The following is a 22,582-nucleotide window of genomic DNA, read 5'->3' on the forward strand; positions in this document are numbered from 1 at the left end:
AGGGTGTTGGCAGTCAAACAAGTCTGAACCAGGGCAAGCCCCAACAAGTATTCAGTTCAGTTAATCCACGACAGTTAGTAGCATTCCAGGTCTAAGCCTTGTGAAAGAGCGAGGGATTTGTGTTGCTTTGACAATTGCTACAATCGTTTTATGTAAACACTTGTGTTTAGGAAAATAAAAAAAGCAAATCATCTGCAGAACTGGCATGTGTGAGCAATTTCTCCTCTGATTAACTCTACGTCTGACAGCACAGTCAGAGGAGTGTTAACTGTTGAGATTGTAAGTGTGTGTGTGGGAAAAATGCATTGTACCTGGTAATATCCTCAGTGAGCTGGGAGGGGTCTGGCGGGTAGAACTTGACAGAAAAGGCAAAGTGCCACGGAGAGTCTGGGAAGAAATAACAACGAGAGCTGGAGGTTCAACAAATCATGCATCTCAAAGGAAAACTATTTACTAAATTGTAAATACAAGCAAATGATGGAATTGGCAGATCAGCTTAAAACTTTGCATCAGTTAATTCTGCAACAAATTTAGTTTTAAGAACTTCACTGATTATCTCTTGGAAAAGACACTCACTGCGCATCTGCTTCTTGATCTCCTTGGAGGGGTCCAGCCAGTTCTGAAAGAAAGAAGGCAGAAGTCACACAGGGCAGACTGGAAACACGGTTCTTTGTACACCCCAGTGTCACATTATGCTCTAATTGTCGTCACTGCTCCTAATGAAAGCCTTTCCATGTGGTTAACTAAAGGAAGTGAGCCCTCCCCTGCTGAGCCGTTAAAGCAGATTTAATTCAAGCATCTGTTTCCTCATTGTGTTGCAAAAATCACTGCCAGCCCCGTTACCTATCTGATCTCATCACTTGTAATTGTGCAGTGAGCCGCTTCGCCTGTAGGGGCACCATTTCTGCTGTGGCTGCCAGAGCGTCTCATCAGTGGTGCAGTAGTGCAGTAGTGCACACTGACTCACTTGTAACAGAAGCTGTAAATCATGCTGTTTAGAGGCACAGCAACACACAGACGGCAATGAAGAGGCTAATGAAGGATTTCCCTCACGTACTCTTACCTCTACTGTTACCTCTCTGCAGGCTTATGAACTGTCCCATTGCATATGAATCCTTTTATGATGTTTTCTGTTCTGTTCGGTTCGTTTGTTTTTTTTTGTTTTTTTGATGGATTACAGAGAAGCTACAAGACGAATTTCATGAAATTTAGCAGAAGGGTGCAGCGCGGGCCACGAAATAACCCATTAAATATTGGAGCGGATCCAAACCATGAGGAGGATACACTCATTATGTTTCACTAACGGTTATAGCCTTGGTGGAGGTGGAGTTTCTTCTAGTTCCACTACCGTTTTTCCTCTGATACCTCAAAATGGCCCAATGTCTGTTTCAGCTGGTGGCCTTCATCAGGGTCTGGATCTGGAGATGTGCCTCTATGCTGGTATAACAAAGTTATTTACTTATAATGTGCTTATTTAGTGTAAAAAAATTAAACAGCAATAAAATCCTTTAGTAATTTAAACATAAGAAATGTTGTAAAGTTTAAGAACTCCTAAAACAATCTGTTGACAAGATACTGATTTTCTCAGATGTTTTCCCCTTTAACTGTACTACTGTATATTGACTTCTGCAAGGGTTTTGCAGCTCAAGAATTCAGCGTTTTGTTTGGGATTTCTTCTTTCAAAAGCTACATAGTATCACTATGAGGTCAGATAAGCTAACTAGCTGTTGAGTTGGTTTACCCCCCCCCCCCCAAAAAAACCCTCACTTGTCTGAAATGCTGTGATTCTTTGCTTATGTGCTGTGAGGTTTAATTATCTCTGCGTCTGATAAATGCGTGCATATATTTAAATCCAATGTCACATATCATTCTGGCATTTTAAGAAGTTATGAATATGTTTCCCTCTGATCTTGAGCTTAGGCAAAGTTCCCCAGAAATCCCCACACTGGATCAGACTTGGACGTTTTGGGACTGCCCCATAATATATAATCTCTGGGAATACGTCACTTTCATCCTGTTAGAACAGTAAATCTTCAACTGTGGTGCCTTTATGCCAAGCTTCACTGTGTCTTCACAACGAAAAATGTATTAATATTGTCATACAAAAAAAAAAAAAAAAAACATACATCAACATGCATACATACAAAATCCTTTTTGCATTTTTATGAGCTGCTAAAAAAGTCTGAATTAAGAGTTGGCTTGATTGATTTAACTAGAAAAATAAGTGGACTTTATTACTAATTAGTCATGTTCTAATTTTAGAGAAGTCTACATGCTAATTAGTTCTAAAAACAATGTACAGCTGAGACATTAAAATTATAGTCACTCTTTACCCTAATTGAACATTTTGAACTGCTACTGGCACTTCAAGGGTAATCACTAGTCATTAGGATTCATTCACATCATGGATATTGGTACCAAACTGTACAGCAATCCATCCAATCATTTTTGAGACACTAAAAAACTAAAATATCAACCTAAGAGTGACACTAGATCAAAAGTCAGGAGATCACTTATGTTTCATCATCTGAGGACCGTGAATTTATAAAACACCGTGGCATCCATCCCATAGTGGTAGAGGCATATTAGTCTGGACCAAAGTGGTGAACAGACCGACATCGCAATCCAGTGCTGCTGCTAGCATGGAAAAATCTATTCAAGCAAATTAGTAAAACAATCTTTAAAACGCTATATGCAGAGAAGGATTTCTACTTACTTGCACACCCACTAACAGGTGCTTGATGCATGCTAAATAGTTCGGTGCTGCCTGTGGTGCAGAGAGCCGAGAGTAATCCACACTAACCCGAATAGCTCACAGCAACTGCTTATTAATTCCGACAGTCATTTTGGCATCTGGTATCACATCAGTCAGAGGGATATCAGGAGAAGGGGAGGTTTGTACAGCACTCTGAAATCCGGTGGCCATGTTGGGCAAGCTGCAAGCAGCTGGCAAACTGAACCGTGTGAACACATGCACTCACATACACTGGCACAAACACACATGCTCCTCCAGTGTTTAATCAGGCTGCTAAAGACTTTAATGAGCCGCAGGCATTTATCGTCCCCCTGAATCTATCTTATATCAGCAGAGGCCAAAGAGCACTCAATTAGTAAGGCGCTCGCTGCTTTGCTTTTCTCTGCAGGAAGAACTTTTAATCACTGACTCTTCAAGGCTTCGCTCCTGCTTGTGCAACCTTAGTCCATAAAGCAATCACACGAAATAAATGTTCTCACGAAGAGCAAAGATTAAATTGTCACTTCCCCAACTGAGAGGGAAAGGGCATCTGGAATGACATTTCATTTCAAAGGGTTGTTTGGTCTACCAATCAGCAATGATCCGAGACAATAGTATCAACCTGCGCTCCCATAAGCCTGTCTTTGACAAGCCGGCCATATTGCTCTAAGCCGTAGCCTAACCTACACTCAGAGAGGGGAAAATATTTGAACTTCAACCCTGTTTTCCTCTCTAACTCCCCAGTTAACTTGTCTGTGGGGGCTGAGATCATGCTTAAGTTTGTACAAGCCGATGATGGTGACAGAGGATATGCCCCAGATGTAAAAAGGGACTTAGTCTTGTCATCTTTCCTATCTTCAAAAGGCAGAAGGCTCCTCTGTAGCCTGTTGTGCAATCACCTACCCACCCTAAGGAAGGCTTGAATCCATCAAAACCTAAAACCCACATCTGAAAAAGAGCTCTAAAGCAGTCCGACAGCTAGGACCTGTCAGTTCAGTGTCATTTAGTTGATGATAATAAGCCCAGTCTGTGCACCTGAACAAGTCAACAAAGATCAGAGAGAAACACATTCAGACCTTTGGCTTGAAATGTCAAAATGATTTGTGAGCTGATTGGAGTTTAATGTCTCTACACATTTATCAGAAGCAGACATAATTAAACCTCAGAGGATAGAACCAAAGAATCACAATATTTCTAACGTTAAGTGAGTTTTTTTTATTTATTTTTTTAGGTAAACCAACTTTACACTTTCACTGTCGCAGGCAGGTTTGCCTGGCTGATCTTAAAGTGAGACTATGTAACTTTTGAAAGAAGAAATAACTAAATCTAATCTTGATATGTGAATTCATAAGAAGTGCAACTCACCCTTTCTGAATTCAATACACATTGTGGTGTTGTGCTGCACTTCCATGGTCTGGTATGATGAGTAGTGCTACTGTAGCTTGTTTCAGCTGTTCATGAAACATTACACTCGCTTGTTATAAAATGAGAACAAGTCTAGAGGCTATATATATGATTTAAGCTATAAAACCGGCCTGCTTACATTTTGAATGCTCCTGATAAATAGTGTCTCTTGGCTTTGTTCAATGGAGGTTTAAGGATTTATATCGGGCAAAGATATAGTGATGTAATATGAACCTGAGCAAGTTTGTTTGAGAGCACTCTGCTCTGTTTATGTAGCTGGGCCGGCAGCTCGTGTATTTTACAGTATTGAGTCCCTCTGTTATGGCCAACTCATGGCCACTTTGCACTGCTCTCATACGGCGTTTTTCTGCTGAAAACACTATCCCGACCCGCAGCACTGTCGCAGAAGTGTAGCATTCCATCCTGCAGTCTTAGCTCAGTCAGCCCTGTTGCCATTTCGTGAACTGTTCATGCTGTTAGCACCGTTTGCTGCTAGCTGCCGGCTCAGCCGTCGCTATGTTGACGGCACGAGATATGCTCCGACTTCTGTAGAAACAACTTTTAACTCAGATTATTTCTGCTTCTCGATAAGCTCTGCCTCTTAAAAAAGCCTCCCTGAGTAAATTTCATGTACACACAGTGCAATGAGTAGATGAGTCATTACATGTTTATTTCATTGCCTATTGTCCAGACCCATTTTCCATCCATCTTTGGATAGTGTGAAATTAACATATATTGTTGCACGGGCAACATGTTCCTGTGCTGAAAGGTCCCACAGGGTTACTGTGGTACACAACACTGACCTTCTGGGTGTCTGTGTCAGCAAAGGTCAGCCCGAAGTAGTCCTTCTCCAACAAGTTGAGGTGCTCACACACCATGTCCATCAGGGTCTGTCCTTTTGAGTGTTTCTGCAAAGACAAATATACATGACACATAAGTGGGGAAAAGGTCAACAACAATGCAGCAGAAAGGCAAAGAAATATTCTCTCCTATATTTTTAAAATAGCCCAACATTTGTGCAAATGGGTCTACTGCTGATAGTTTGCCTCATCAATATCAGACCCCATGAGACAGCTGCGTTTACCTAGGCTTCTTTCCTGTTCTCTGGTTCTGCACACAATAAAGCAGCTCAGCCATTTGGTGCTGTGTCATAGTCAGTGTGCATCAAATACTTGACAGTGAAAGTGGACTGTGAATTGCTGGGGAAGATTGGTGTTTTGTACTGCAGGCAGAGATTTACTCTGCTATTAACAAGAGTTTGAGGAAGGCTTTTCAGGAAGATTTCCATTCCCATTCAAGTGACAAGTTCATGTTTTCACATTTAAAGGACAGTATCCCTGTGTTTTTCTTGACCATTATACATCATTTTGCACAGCCTTGAAGGAGCCTTGGACTAAAGTTGGTGAACATCAGTATATTCTTGGTATTCAGCCTGGATGTGAGACCTTTCTAATATTATAGTTTTGCTGTAAGAGTGAAATCTAGGGTAAATACATTTCTGAGTCAGTGAGATCATTCTCTATATAGATTTGAGTTTGATTTAGATTATCTAGCAACTGCACCATTCCATTGATAACAATAGCGCTTCAGTTTACATCCCATTCTGTAATAGAATCCAAAACTGTAGTCTCACAATGATCCTCACACCCAACATCCTTCTCTGATGATGACCAGCATGCACACCAAAATAGCACATATTGTACAGTGACAGTAAAAAAAATAGCAGATTATTACCCAGCACAGACAGAATGATCACGAGAAAGGATTTCCTTTGAAGTTATTCCATCCATAAATAAGACCACGTGTCAAAAGCTGTGCTAGCCACTGTGTGAAGCTGTACCTTGTTGTAAAAGCAGTTGTCAGCATGTTAACATGCTCACAGTGATAATGCTGATATTTAGCAGGTTATGTTTATGTTATTCTTAGTTTAGCATGCTTTTCTTTTCAATACTAACCACCAAGTACAATGAACTTCAACGGGAATGTCATTAGTTTTGCAGGTATTTGGACATTAACCCTCAGGTCCTCCTTTAAAAAAATCACACTCTTCCCCTTAAGGCCTTAGGTCAGTGGATCATATCTAAAAATATTTAAAAAAGTAGAATTGAACTATTTATGTGATGATGCTGACGTCAAAACACAAACATATCTAACTTTACTGTGGAACTACATGAAAATTCAGGGGATTGATCATGTGGTAACCAAAAATCTCATCCAATATCAATCCATCCAGGAGTAGGTGAGATGTTTTAGTCTGGATCGAATTGGTGGAAGCTCCCATTGACATTATGCTTCTAAGTTAAGTAAGTAGTGCCTGTCACATTACATCCCATTCAGTTATATGATCACAATGACCAAAGATACTTGTTGTCATAGTGGCTCAGTCCGCAGCACACGTGCTTCCCGACGTTCATATCTTCAAAACCTGATTAGCTGGGCTCTAAATGGTCATACCTCTATGGAGTTCCTCTCATATCTACAAACAAGGAACAAAACTAATCTTATTCTACAATAATTAATTCCCTCATACTGAATAGTGATTGGTTTGTTATTTAATTAATTGGAAGTAATTTACTGCACTGGTAGCCTAATTTGCTCCTTTCAAGCAAGAATTATCATATCAAAACTGTTTTCACTTTAATGCAATAGAGCACATGAAATACTGACTTGAAATCATCAATTCATGTATGGGCTTATACACCACTGTTAAATATAGAACAGAAATACACATGTTAGGCATAACACTGAACCGCACACACGTGGAGCCTCTTCCACTAGAGCTTATTGTGAGGTGACAGGGACATGGGGCTAGCTGTTGCCAGGGAAACAGATGCAGTATAATCTCTCTGCCGTCTTGTTTCTTAATATCTCAAGGCTATGACTTGAAAAGTGTTTCACCTTTACCTCATTATGGGCAAAAGGATGGTGGAGCAATACTTGGGAAGTGTGTATAAGCTCACATAATGTCAGTCAGTAGGTCCCAATGGCCATTAGTCAATACAAAGCAAGAGCATGCTGTATGAGGGCATAGAGTTATCAAATGTATAACGTTATAAAGTCGCGGATTTTACTTCTCTGCCACTCGATTACAAAAATGTTTAAGGATACTCTGTCTCACCAATTCTTACAATGTCATGAGTTGCAAACTTAATATTTTTAACTACGATATTTTAGGCGATTGAGCCAGAAATAGTGAGGTATATGTATGAAGCTTGAGCCACCTCTTTATCCACACTGCTAGCCAGAAATGTGGCTGAAGGAATGAGGAAAAATTGGCACGTCAACCACACAGACACTGAAAATCTGGCAACCAATCCTTTATCTGATCGACAAATTCGTGTAAATTGTTAATATTCTGACAGGTTAACTGTGCCATGTGTCAATCATGTATGTGATAAATCATGTGTAACATTTCTTGTTTTTTTTTCTTTTCTTTAATTGTTTTCTTTTCCCCCATAACACGTGTGTGATGTTTGCTGTATTTTTATACCGCTCTTCAACATCAATAAACAGATGTTTAAAATAAATAGAAAAATTAATATGCTGTATTCAAATGTACAATAATGATCTCAGCGTTACCACGTGAATGGACACAAGGGAATGGCAGTGTAAAAAGACGACAAATCAGTATTTTACAATCAATTCCACCCAGAATGCTCTGCACATCAGCCCAGCCAGGCCTGACGATGCATAGCCAGGTGCCTCGGTCATCAGAGGGCAAAACTGGGTGAGAGAAATGGATACGGGCGTGGTGCCTGAGAACCAGAGGGAGGCTCAAGCATGCTTCCATGACAAGAGACTTAATTAATCGATGAATGCGGCACCTCCTCCAGGGAGGGCTCTCTACAAGTGTGGCCTGCCTGCCTTCTCACTACACTATTATTACCCACTCCTAGAAGCACAAGGGAGGTTTCGAAACACGACAGACATGATGTTCCACCCCAGCAATTAAAAACAGGAAGTGAGCGCAAGCCTGCCAATGACTTGAAGGTCTGAGGCTTAGAACTAGAATTTTAAAAAATGGGCTGATAAGAACCTGTTTAGTACATCATTCTCTGGCAATGATGGGCACAGGAGCTTTCATAACCATAACGCTAACCATTGTTGTGGTGCGGGAAAGGTCCAAAGTATTTCTGAGTGTTTTTACAGTGCTTAGAGAGCGGTTGGTGCAAGATATTCCAGATATTCTTACCTCACACATTTGCACGTAAAAGGTGCCCTCCCCCAAACACCACAACACACACACACACACACACACACACACACACACACACACACACACACACACAGTTTCATGCACTCCAGCATAAGTATCCTAAGGGGTGGCTCATAATAACATTGCTCTTCTATTTTCTCCTTGGCTGCACCTGGCTCGCAACCATGTAATAACTATGGATTTCCTCGTGCACCTTATAAGCGGCTGTGCTGAAGGCTTTTATTGGTCAAAGGGGAAATGCAGTGACCCTCAGTATCTGGTTTTGATTTGAGTGCCAATACCAAATCAGCATTAACACCAAAACAATACTTTTTTGTCTGGGGAGTATAAACATTCTTTTTTGTTGATGTTTTCCATTGAACCATACACAGTTTACCAAACCGCTCTGTGGTTCAGAACCTGAAACTGAATCACAGTTTTATTGCCAAATGGGTTATTTGTACATTCAAGTATGTGTCTAGGTGATTCGGAGCATACCAATAAACAGTGCAAAAGTCAATAGATATAATATAAATCAGAAAAGATTACAGTCCAAAATGTTTTAAAAAACCTTAAAATATATTATTTTTAAGTGGAAGAGCTTTAGTTTTGTCCAGTAAAGTGCAAAATATTGACATGGAGATGTACAAGGAATATGTACTTGATGAAATGAGTTGTGGGCAAAGAAATGCTTTCTTGACAATTTAAATAATTAACATGTCATTATTGTGTTTGTTTAATACGGACAAAACACAAACCCTAAAAACAACACCTTGTGGATTTACAGGGGGGTCAATTGGCAGATTATTTTGTGGCTGGGAGCAGTGACTTCATGGAGTTTGTTTGCCAGGCAAGTTCCCTCGCGGTGATGACAAAACTTCAGGATGTCGCTGCAAAACTCAAGGAAGTTTAATTATCTCTGAACAAGCTTAGCTGACCTTTCGTTGACACGCAAACTCTTTAGGGCGTGCATATAATGACAGCAAATGGCATGACGCAAACTTACACAAAGCATCACACTATGACACCAAAAGCTGCTGTTTGGATCAATGTCATTTTCTTTTAACCTTCCATAAACAACTAGGTCTTGTTGGCTAAGAGGTGGCAGAATAGAAAATGGTCATTCTTATATGGGTAACCTTTTTTCATGGTTCTGATTTCTTATTTTCTGTGCTCCAGACCTTCAACTGTTGCCATGGTAATATACAGTATGTCCAAGCCAGTATTCGATCAGAGGGTTTAAATATAGACTTTGCATTACCCCAAAAATCCCATGAAATAAGGAAAGGTGATCTCACATTATTCATTATGCATCAACATTAATCAACTGCTGTTTGTAGAGGGTGTGTGATCATTTTGACCCTGTTGCAGGTGCAGAAACACACAATAGACAGACTCAACAAAGCCAGGTATTACATAGGCTACAGTATTTTTATTTGTTCATCTGTTTATAGGCCCACATATGAGTATATTTGTTTTTACAGGCTATTGTAATTGATTTAATGTGATTATTGCAGTTGTAGCAGTTTTCATTTCAATGAAAAGGAAAAGGATGGGGAAAGTTCAACAGATTGTGTCAGAGTCTCACTGAATAGATGCAGAGGCAAGGCACTGGGCTATGACACAGGCTGGCTGCCACCAGTTGACCCAATTTAACTCCGTCATCTCGGGTACAGAGGCAGCGGTGCCAGACGTATCATGTCATGGATTTCAGTGTCGAGATAGATTCTCAGTGAGTGGAACCGAAAGCTGAGCCAATCAAGATATAGCTCAAAATGCTGCATGGTCATCTCTACAGTCAAGTAACTGGAAATGAAATCCTCCACCACAATCGTGCAGAAGATACTTTAGAAGGAAAGATTCTGCAAGAAATCTATCCCTCCTCTCCGTTCTTATGCATGCCTTCTAAGCAGGCGGGAAATGTCCGTTTTCACACTGCTGGAGTAATGACAACAGATGGTGTGGAATGAAGATTCATGCTGCACTATTTTTTGTGCAACTGTCTGTATTACAGAAATGTGTGACATTGCTTGGGCTTCACCCCCCTGGTGAGCTCGCAGCATGGCACCATCTCTTTTTATTTCCATTGCCTGTTTCATCCATTCAGTGGAGCAACACACACACACACACACTCACACTCACACTCACACACACACACACACACACACACACACACACACACACACACACACACACACACACACACACACACTGCCCACAGAGGATAACTATGAAGAGGAAAAAAGAAAAATGTTGCTTTTCAAGGGATTGCTCAAAGCATGTTAAGGCCAATGGTAAAAAGAAAACATGTCACCACAGATTGTTATACACCGAGCATACCTCAATTTCTCCTTCGAACTCAGAGGAGTCCAGCAGGGTCATTTTGAAGGGGGCAGTTTTAAGTCGTTTGGAGCCTTTCTGGGGAGATTTGAGGTTCCTGTTTGGGGAGGTCCTCTCTGACATGTCGTCTGTTTCTCTGTGTTCATCCAGATGCTTGGAGTTCTGTTCCTAAACGTGTGTTAAAAAAGGACAAATGATAGTTATACATACTTGATTAGACAGAAGATGCTTTAATGCTAAACAAAACAACATGCAACATGTTTCCCATCCTGGTGCTGCAGCAACACTTCTCATCCTCTCTCTGAAATACTCAGTTTGAGCGCCCAAAAAGCCAACTCTGTTCTGATTGGTCAGCTGATCCACTCTGTTGTGATTGGTTGACTGCTTAGTGTTTGTCAGAAATGTCCCGCCCCTTACCATAACCAGATAACATGAGTTGTGCTGCTGAGGAATAGTGATACAAATGACTTTCAGCAACGTGTTCTTCACCTCCTCTTCCTTTAGTCCATTCAAAGGACATTTCCATTTGCAGAGCATGGCATGGATCTCACTAGCTTTGTTTGAGGTGTGCCAAACTAGAGGCTGGGCAGATATTATGCAAATGTATACTTGGGGACATTGCTACTTAATGGAAGCAAAGGTGAGATATCAATGGAGTTTCCAGCAGTTTCAACCCGTTCAGGAGCAGAGTTTCTGTAGTGGAAAGTAACTCCCTTTGGGCAAAGACTTTAGGCTTTGGAAATCCGGAGACCTTTGACATAAAAAATGATATACAGTAAAACACTAAAAGGAAAGGGAAAAATGAGAAAAGCATAATAGGTTCTCTTTAAAATACTTTGAAGAACTCTATCGGTATCAGGACAGCGCATTAAGATGAAGTCATTTGGCTGTACTGCCTCAGAGAAAGCCAGTGTGTTGAGTCAGCATTGTGGCTTTATTAGCTATTGGATTTTAGGCACTGTGTACAGACTGCTAATTTAACATACTGAAAAACATATAGTATAATGGAGATCTACTGAAAGGTGCACTGACTCCCAGCTATTAGACTAATTACTGAATGAAAGAAAAAAACAGAAGATAGCTGGGCTATCCCTGCATATCATAGACGTTTCAGACTCTTTTGAAACAAAGGCTCTCAGACTCAGACATGTTGCAATATCAAGAAATACATTGTGTACATTAATGAATCCAGCTGAAACACAATCAGTGTCTTCTTCATCATCTAAAAGAGCCAGAGGCCTGTTGTAAAGGAGGCAATATAAACAGATGAACCTTTTTTCTGACGGGTAATTATATCTTAGGCTCTATAACACACACGCTTTGAAGCCGGTTGCATCAGCCCTTTGTAGGTTCAAACTTAAAGCTAGTTTTGTGTTTCAAGAATATTCTTGAATTAAAATGTTTGCACAATACACACATAAGAGTTAAAGAGTAATACAAAATAATAATAGTATCATATTTAACTCCATGAAGACTATTAGCTAATTCTGAAATGTCCTCTTTGCGAAGTTGATTGATTTGTTGAAGTGTGTCTTAAGTTTGAATGGTGAAAGCTATTTTAGTAAATAACATCTTTAAAACTGGCATCTAATTACTGAAAACTTAGGACATTAACAAACATTGTTTTTCTGGATAGCTGGTGGAACTTCAGAAACTCCTGTCTTGCAAATGAAAAGCTACCATTTCCTGTATTTTTACGTTTAACACAAGTGATGGTAGGTGCTTGGCATGAGCAGTAATCCATTAGTGCAATTAGGGTGACTATTGCAGTGCATTAGACACAATGCATCCTTGGTTCCTAAGCAATACACTCGCAATTAAAATACTTGCTTCCCTTAGCAATGCTATGCATCATTCGAGAGTAGAAAAGCTTGCCCAAACATCGACAGAGTGCGAGCTGTACCCACAATGCCATTAGGTGGTGAAATAGTCAATATTGCAGATTGCAATACGGCAAACAAAGGGTATTGCGGTTTAATTGTTAATATTGTACAGAGAGAATGAGAACAAGCGTTACCTAGCATGGCGTTCGGCGGTTTAATAGTAGTCCTCTCTTAATATACTACACAATGTGTTTATAACGCACGACTAATAAATATGTCCCGTAGATCTCAATAGCTCACACCTGCATTTTCTTGGACCCTCAGTAATACACCAGCCTAGTGTTGATCGGGTTCACAGCTGTCCAGCAAATCGTCCACACATAATGGCATGCATACTCGTCGAGAATTGAAAAGGAGAGTTGTGATGTTAGTATATAGAGCGTCCAGCAGCAAAAGTGACCTGTAGCCAATGAGCCGCAGCCAAAGGAGGCCCGCTGCGGACGACAGGCTTGACTCCGTCCACAGAGCCCTGCAGCCCCATGCACGCTGTTGCACAAAGCATTGTTGACTTTTGTAATACTGAACATGACGTGTGCCAAAATTACACCAACGGTGTGTCGGATGAAAGGTTCTTGAGATCCACGAACACCTTACTGTCAGACAGACAGACAAACAGAGATTCCTTGTTTTATAGATGCTGACCTGTTTGGCCATCTTGCTGTCCGAGGCCGAGTCCTGCATGTCTGCTGCTGCCGCCTGTCGTCTGGGAGGACTCCTGTCTGGCTCTCTTCACCTTTGACTCCGGTCCTGTCTCCGTCTCTTCAGCAAAATAACACCAACCTTAGAAAAGACAACAATAAGTATTTTTAAATAGTGTCTCAAGCGAGTAGAGCCACTCGTCAGAATGCCATGTCAAAAGTATTAATGCATGCTTTCTTTCAGCATCAAAAGAGCTGAGATGACAGCAGGAGTTGCAGCTGGAGACTTGAATCATTGTGAACATGAATGCATTCACCCCGAAAATAAAAACGGCACTGGCGTCACAGTCGTGCCTTCATTAGAAATTCTGAAAGCTACAGCTTCTTGATAAAACCCAATTTCCACAGACAAAATTCACCTTGCCAGCAAGGACATTTACTTTAATTATAAAATCCCTCACTGAGCCAGATAATGATCATCTATTTAAGCAACACAAGCTTCAGCAGTGGGTTGACAATTCAAAAAAACCAAATGAATTAGCAAATTATGCCATGAGCACTTCTGTCAGTAGTCATGGCTACCCGCAGTGCATTCCTTCAGTCGCAAAGGTGGTAGGAGTACTATCATCTACAAGGGGAAGTGAATGCTTGGAATGCTCCTAATGTGTTATCACGATAACGTGGAGGCTCACATCGCCCTGTTATCTTCAATTAGTCTAATTCAGGTATCAATACTAAACTAAAAATGCACAGTATAATGTAACACTGTAGAGCAGGTACTTTTGTTTGACTTATTTTGTTATGTATCATCATCACTCTTCCCCAACGCTCACTTCATCGACTTCTACCTCACTTTGTCAATTTCTACATTTCATGGAAATCAGTTGAAATGTATTGCATTCGGTTGCAGGTTATAGGTGTGGGTGGAATGAACAATAACAGCAGCTGAAGTGAAATTGAAGTTCAGCCAGATTTGCGGAGAGAGGCGTGTGAAACAAGTTAGAACAGAGGGAGTTGGATGAGAGGATTGATACCACTCTTCTATCTGCCAAATACGAGGCTACAGCCAGGAGACAGGTAGCTTTGCTTAAAATAAAGACTAGAAGCACAGACGGTTAGTTGTCTCTGTCCAAAGTCAAACTCCATCACCCAGCAGCTCTTAAGTTCACTGATTAGCACGTTACATCTTGTTTGCTGCTGAGAGCAATAACTGCGTGGAGTCTCTCATTGCCCCATTTATGGATTTAATGTTATCACTGCATCTGCATCTTATATGAGCACTGTACTCAGTGCATTGTTCAAAAACATTTCCAGCATATTTCTTCCTCTTGCATGATAATGAAACACTTGAGTTGGGCTTTTGGAAGCAAACTCCTTTTTTGTCAGATTTTGTTTGTAAAGCTTAGAAAAGCCAACGCAGTAGAAGGATTTTGTTCCCAATAGTTTTATGTAATCATTTACATTATTATCTGAAAAGCCTTGTTGTGCACCACTGCTACTGTATATTTAATGCATTATAAGCTTACATGGGCTGGGTACTTAAATGTGCATGACAAGAAAATCACATTGTGTGCATATCATTGTCGTCTATTATGGAGAGATTGGCTTCTCTGCCTCCCCCACCACAATAGATTTCTCCCTCAGTCTCAAAAAAACAAAACCAGACAGTCAAGGCATCACACAGCTAGTTTAACATTTAAACTTCATTGTGGAGTTGATTCTGTCTATTGTTGGCCACTTAAATGAGAAAAATAAGCTGCCCATCATCCCCAAACCTAAAAGGTGACCTGTGGATTGATATTTTCTTGACTCAGGGTGGAACATTTTCTTATATCTACTCAGTGAATTCCCCACCAGACCCTGAAACATGTTCTTCCGTGACCTTTTATAAAAAGCAGATAAGGAACATTAAGTGTGAAGTGAAGTGTTTATATATATATATATATATATATATATATATATATATATATATATATATATATATATATTACTGTGTATTAAAGAGTTCCCTGGAAAATCTGTCAGGACCATGCATACAATCCAGTTCTGTGTGATCCTGGAGGCCTCTCTGCCCCACAAGCAGTAAATCACATCAACATAATGCACCTCAGGGTTATAGGCAATCGTAACTAACGACTGATGCAGGAACAAAACCGGTTCACTCCGGTTCAGAGAAGACACAGCCCCCTTCAGACTCCTAACCAGGGAGGCTCCTGATACAAGGTGTTGTAAAATGGCAAAATTACGATTTTCTGAGCCACATTCCAATTCATTGTAAAATACTCACCAAACAAATCACTGCGCCACTTACTCAACTATTGTTACTGAAATGAATGAGAGAGAACATGGAGAGCTGGAAACGTCATGAAATGAAGTGGGTTTTATGTCGAAGTCTGTTCCCCCTGTTGAATAGCTTCCCTCTAATCTGGAAAATGTAGTTTTTGAGAAACTTGAATAAAAAAAAGGTAGTTTGAAGGAGATGTTTTCACAGCAACATAAAATAGATATGAGAGAATAATGACCAGTATAACATCTCAACACTGGCACTAAGCAGCTTGCAATAATTAAAACAATGAATGCCAAGAACCATTACAATACATTAAATATTTAAACAAAAGTACAATCACAAATTTCCTTTACCATTTCCATTTGTCTGTTTTCTATGCAAACAACTACTAAAGCCGGGGTCGGTGATGAAAACAGCTGCTCTGCCAAAACAAAACAAAAAGATTGGTTTCAACCAATATTGTTTATTGCCGATCAACGATCAGTCATGGTAGCCAATATGTAATTGGAGAATCTGGAACACTAGAGAACCCATGAGGCTGATTAAAACGCAGATTCCAGTGCACCAGGGGCTCTGCGTTGTGCCTACAGCGCCCCCTAGGTGTTGTAAAATCACTGTAAATCCTCTCGTGGGTTAGTGCTTAATAACACTCCCCCCTCACTCCTCCTCTGCTGTGCAATCACAACCAACCCATTACTTACAGTCACAGAGATTTAACAGATGTGAATTCCTCTCCTTGGGGACAAAAGTCAAGCGTGGAGCGGTATGTCCACTCAGCTGTCTGATCCAGCTGGGCACTGAGCTATAAGCTGCTGAATCAATTTTCCCTCAATGGTCAAATCATAGATGTGACTGCAGAATATACTCCCCTGGCTGGAGAGGAAAAACTAGATTGCTTATCATGTTTTGATGCTGAAAGAAGTTTTGATGCTGAAGGAACAGTCGGGGTCGTTCACCTCCCAGTCCGATTCAGTCAGGCTGAAAAAAACGAGCATCTACCGTGCTTTGTCAGGCGGTCCAAGTCACACAGACGCCAACGTCCCCCCTCACTTAACATCCATCTGGGCTAAATGACACAATGCATTCATCTACAGATGTCGGTCCGAATATACCCGTTGCAGCTGTGTACGAATAATCTGAAAACAGCCCGTCTAACCATTTCTGTTCCCCCACTGAGGCCATTTTTCCCTTCGGCTTTTCACACATTAACGAGCAACCAAAACCATAGTTATTAGCCCCATAGAGGTTTGTGCGACACATGTCAGTCAATAATGACAACATGCACATGCACAAAAATTGAGAACACAAACCACATATTCCAAAATTAGTTTACAGTAAATGGGGTCTGTTATTTAGACATCTCACAACATTAGATTCATCTCCAAATTAATAGAGAACGAGGCCGTAGAGCCCTGCAAACACATTAATTTCCTCTATCAGACCATTACCCACAATTACCTCTGTCAACCCAGCAGACGAGACCTCTGCAGAGAAAGCACCTTACAGTGCAGGAATACACCGTGTTTCCTTTGTTGTACACTCTGTGCAGTTCACTGACGATGCCTGCCTTTGATATCTGCCATCAGTAATAATGATTCATCACAGAGAGGAGCACATTGTTTCCATGGAGGGTTATGAAACACTCCTCGTCCTTAACAAGTGAAGCCTCTTCCCTTGTTTCTCCTGCTTCTTTCTCATACGCTTTAATCTAAGGAAGGCAAGTGGAGAGAGAATGAGAGAGCATGCAGGTCTGTGGACGAGTACTGGCTCGGCTCCAAGATGCAGTTGCCATGGTAACAGCATAGAGTGCTCTTTTTTTTTCCTCCCCACTCCCGGTTGACTCTCTTCAGAGGAGTGACAGAGAAAAAGAGAAAGACTGAACTGAACAAGGAGGCAAGATGAGAGGCCAAAAGACAAAGGGATCAAGGATAAACGGAAAAGATAAGGAATGACAAGAGGGAGGAAATGAGCTGACGTGGCACCGCGAAGGAAATCTCAAACAGCCTCCCCTCTGGTAAGCGGTGGAAGAGCTGCATGCAGCTGCACACATGGAGAATGGGGAGTTTGAAGCAGGGATGCAGGCCACTGCTGCTCATCTACCACCGAGCTGAGCACCGACAGGCACAGTAAGCACTATTTGGCCCATACACAAGTCTAATTCCATCGTACAATCCATGGTCTTAATCAAATTTATCCATTAAAGTGCATTGAGTGCACAATGCAGCCGAGTAATCACAAAGAGCACTGCACTGGCAAAACGGAACTGTTGTGATCCCCTCCGTCAGCGGCCACTCTTCCCTGTGACTTTCTGTTTTCCCCTCCCCTTCTCTGCTTGCTGTCAGTGTTGGGGTGGCGAGGCTACTCCCTCCCTCTCCTGACCAGCCCCTAATGACACACACCTGCAACTCACCAGCCTCATCAGTGCCAGCGTATACACTCCGGTTTCTGCGATCACACTTCGCTGGATTGTTCCGTCCACTCAGCGGTACAGTGCTCTCTGGCTCTGTGCCATTTTTTACTTTAAAAAAACCCTTTCAATGATCTTGCTTGTTACTTGCCTCTGTATTAATTGCAAGGAAGATTCCAGTGTTGACCTTCGGGTTTAAGGTCACATGTATGTATCAGATCAGAGTGAGAAAACGTCATTGACGAGTAAAAGTAGAGAGAGAATTTACTGTTTTGTACGATCTGTGTCGGTTTCCCTCCTGATGAGTTGGATAGCCAAGGCAACTTGTTTTGTTTCGGGTTCACAGCCTCTACATCTTCTACTCTGTTAACTGGTGGATTACAGCCATGCGTAGCCTATTGCACCAACTTCTAACCAAACTGCATTGTAGCTGAGTTTGTTCGCTCCAAACCAGCTTATAGAAATGGGCCTAATGTTTGTGAACATTTCAAAAATATGCATAAATGCTGCTTGACAATGGAATGGAAACACGGCTAGTGATGATACACAGAATATAATGTCAATAAAGTGTATTTCATTTCAGGCCTTTCCACTTTCCACTAAAAATGGCACCAGCATTGTGATGACAGTGTTTCCTGCACACAGACTTAGGCAGGCTACACAGGTATATTAACAGCTGCAGTATATTTTAGCATTTTTTAGTTACATTTTGTATCCATCAGAGAAAACGTCGTTGACTGATAAACTAGTGGACAGTCTGCCCCAGCTGTACCCTTCCTGTTTGCTATACTAACACCAGAATACTCTACTGAGAATCACACATGCTGCAGGGAAACAGAGAAGAAAATGGCTGGTCAAATTCCTGAATATAATCCATGGTTTTATACTGTGACATTTGTAATGGAGGTTGACAACCAACACCTCAAAACGTCCACACAGAAAGTCTTACATGTTTTGTTTTTTCTTTGCGTTCACTTTCACCAACACGCACAACGACAAACAGCGGCAAAGTGAAAGAGGGAAGATGTTGGTGCTGTGATGTGGAATTTTGAAATGGAGGAAAAATTTATTGAACTAAAGCAATAGCCTTGTCTCTGATTTTCTGGTTTTCTCATCACAACGGAAATGCTGGTAAAAGAACAGGGTTACCGCAGCAACGCGGTGTTGTTTATTAGCAAGCATGCGAGGAGCTACAAGTTATGGTTTGAATATGGCTGGGTGATCGTGGGTAGCATGCCGTATGCTGAGTGTGTACTGATGATGGAGCCAGATGGAAATTCACAGGCATCTACGGCATGATTATAGTATTTATTCTGAGGAGGACATGAATATCTGCACCACATTTCATGGCAATCCATCCAACAGTTGTGGCAGTATATAGCTCACACACACACACACACACGCACACACACACACACACACACACACACACACACACACACACACACACACACACACACACACACACACACACACACACACACTGTCGCACGTGTTAAGCAGTGCCTTCTTTCTTTTCTGTCCATACAAGTTCACCTAGCTTCTACTACAGTAGCCTACTGGCCAGTAAAATCAAAACACCCTGTCATATTGTCAACAACTCCGGCTCTTCTTCCTAGAAAGCAGCAGTGATTCCATCTGGCAAGTCTCAACCTCACTGATCCACGCTGCATTGTGTCAGCGACAGTTCATACAGCCACTCAGAGAGAAGGATGGGGTAGCTCAAGGACAGACACTGCTCTCACTCACCAACATCACACACAAAGCCCGTCATACACACTGACAACTGATGGAAGCCACAAAGGTATCGCCCAGAGCATGTTTTTTTTTTTTGTACAAAGCACCATGTGTTAAGAGATGCAGTGTGTGTGTTTCCACTCTCGTAGTATTCTGTTCCTAAGATGACATCGTGGCTGTCATAGCTGGAGTGCTCCCTCATCACTCTGGTTTGTGCCAATAAATGATGACAGGTGAGGCCAAAGCAAAGTACAGCCACAACAACAGCATGACTCCTCAAGCTTCACATTCCTGCAGTGAGTCTGGAATCTCCCGGGAGGAAAAACAAGACCCTGTTTCCTGTGTGCAGCTGTAGTAATAACACATGCTCACCTTCCTCCCGGCAGTCCATCTGAATGCAAAGCATGCACAAATGCTGGAACTTGGCTAAATGAAGGCGCTCGCTTTCCAGAGGAATATCAACACACAGTCGCAATCGCAGATGGAGAGTAGAATTAGCCAAGAGCCAGCGGCGAGCAGGCAGGCCTAGTATAAATTGCTGCGGAGACATCATTCTGTCACAGTGCATCTAATGGAAGCTGACCTTTTCTCGTGCCGGGCCGGAGACCACTGGTGCATGCACGAGGAGAGTTGCTGTCGGCGCACGGATCCGTCCCTGAAGCTGCTAGACGCCGTGCACCGCGGGGACCACGACACAATTCACCTCTCGCAGCTGACGAGAAATGCAAAGTAACGTCGCTAAAGGGAAACATAGCCATTGGAGAACATGCTTACGGGAGTTTACAGTTAGGGAAATGAGGACATGGGTGTGGGAGCACATGGGTGGTTGTACAGGCATCGTCATGAGCCTCAGGGGGAGGAAGACACATGGTGGAAAGACGAAGCTTCTTGGCTTGTGAGCTCGCTGTGCGTCAAAGCTGTGCTAAATTCCTCCAAGTAGAAACGTGACACATGGATCTATGCTACTTAAAATATGTTAAGGCCTTCAAATGCTTGTTTTCGAGACTTTTGTCCCTTTTGTGTTCAGACTACAATTGTCAAAGTCTCCTCAAGTCTGCCAGCAGTTGGTTGTTTTTTTTCTCACCGCCCCCTTCATGTCTGTATAATTATTTTCTCACAAGAAGGGATCCTTTTCTCTCCACGAAAATGGAAATCATTATTTTGTTTGAAATAATGAAAAATACAGTTGGTTCCACGTTTGCGCCATCAGATGGATACAATGCGTTGCATGGTTCAACACTTTTAGACGCAGCCGCATGTACTCTCCTGTTGAATCATCGCCGTCGCATTTCAAAAGCCAGCGTGTAATTGTCTCGGCGTGAAGCCGCCACCGTTCCTCCAGTTAATAAGAGACTGTCACAATGGTTGCACTTCCCCAACCAGAATTTCCACCACTGTAATCCAGGAATGGGAACATTATCTCTAGAACCACAATTACAGCTGTTTTCTTGACTTTGGTAAAGCACTCGCAAAGCACTTTTACGGTTTGGTGTGGTAAGGTTAAAGGACATTTGATCATAAAAAGAGATCCGAATTGAGAATCTGTTGACAATTTAATATGTGTCCTTACTCAGCAGACAGATAAAGCCCATCATTCATCCCTTCCTTCAAATGTATAATACAAGATAAACTACAGAAACTACAACTCAACAGATTCCCAGACAAAATGGTGTTTGTATGATGAGGCGAGCCCGACGGTGCCACGGCTCAAGTCACGCTGTCAATAAATCCACATCTCTCGACATTTTCAACCGGGACTCGTCTGAAACGCTTGAAGTTTTGCACCAGCTTGGCACACGCAGTTCGTCTTACCCTCGTTTTCCCTTTGAAGAAATACACACACACACACACACACACACACACACACACACACACCCTCCCACGCAACACACTCACTTTCCCTTTGATTTCACTTTCTGTATTAGGTCTCTGTTAATTTATTTTTCTTTTCGGTCTCATGTACACATTTTATATTTATTTAATGCTTTTTATTTCTTCTTTTTTTCTGTGATGACTCATAAGCCTCTGGATTTTCCACGCCTGCACTCTTTTGCACCGTTTACTGTACTTTGTGTTCTTGTTTATTCTATGCATAAATAAATCAACTGCTGAAAGCAGGTAATGACTGCAGGGGTATTTGTTGACAGCGTAGGCAGCTGTTTCAGGCGCCCAAAAACTTCTTCAGACGTGTTGACAATGTAACAACAAAACGTATGATTTACTTTTACATAACAGTCAAAAAAGCAGCCTTCCATTTTCATGCTCCTCTGATTTTTTGTAACTGGCTGTGCACACAATCTTGACTTTTCAGACATGAATATCACAAAAGGTTTACTAATAAAAACACTATTGACATGTCAGCGGAGTTTACAAAGACTGTCAATGTTTTTTAAACGAAACAGGAAATGTGAACAATCTACGTTTGAGTAAAACAAATTGCGCCCCAGATATTCAACGTTTGTTTCATTCTACTGCATTTAAAACTTGACTTCTTTCTTTACAGGACTTGTATAAGGTGATTATGTATGAATACAAAAATATATGAGATATGACTTCAAAGTTAATTACAATTCCGCCTAAGCACAGTGTATGGCGTTTTGCCTTGAACACTTTTGTTTGTACACCCTCTCCTTTTGGAGATAATGCACCGAGCAGCACATTGAGCATAAATAGTTTTGATAGGTGCAGCTTTAATGTGACAGCATTCAGTAAAAACCTGTGGACAATCATCTACCTTGATATTTTCCAACACACCTCTATCCTTCTGTCGTGGCACCAAATATTGAGCAAAGGTCATGTCTGAACGAAGCCAGAACAAACATTTACATATGTCTGAATGACAAAAAGCCAGATGAAGACGGTAGTTAAAGGTTCCATGTAAAGGACTTTAGAAAACTTGATCAACTCTGCCTCCCATTATTTAAATTCAGGCAAATTAACAAGTGTTGTAATCCATG

At 41.5% G+C, this 22,582-nt stretch overlaps 1 protein-coding gene across 7 annotated transcripts in view; it reads right to left on the bottom strand.

The window, feature by feature from the left end:
* The window catches only part of LOC311022593 (band 4.1-like protein 1), a 90,311-nt gene that overhangs the window by 24,992 nt on the left and 42,737 nt on the right, over positions 1-22,582 (bottom strand). For all 7 annotated transcript variants that reach the window (XM_084023956.1, XM_084023957.1, XM_084023958.1 and 4 more), the window contains exons 2-6: positions 13,199-13,336; positions 10,674-10,841; positions 4,942-5,046; positions 577-619; positions 312-387 (exon numbers count right to left, since the gene is read on the bottom strand). In XM_084023956.1, the coding sequence (XP_083880082.1) occupies positions 312-387; positions 577-619; positions 4,942-5,046; positions 10,674-10,841; positions 13,199-13,237 (431 nt within the window). In that variant the 5' untranslated portion in view covers positions 13,238-13,336. The remainder of the gene's footprint in view (positions 1-311; positions 388-576; positions 620-4,941; positions 5,047-10,673; positions 10,842-13,198; positions 13,337-22,582) is intronic.

This window comes from Eutrigla gurnardus (assembly GCF_963514095.1).
Source record: "Eutrigla gurnardus genome assembly, chromosome: 2".
NCBI lineage: Eukaryota > Metazoa > Chordata > Actinopteri > Perciformes > Triglidae > Eutrigla > Eutrigla gurnardus.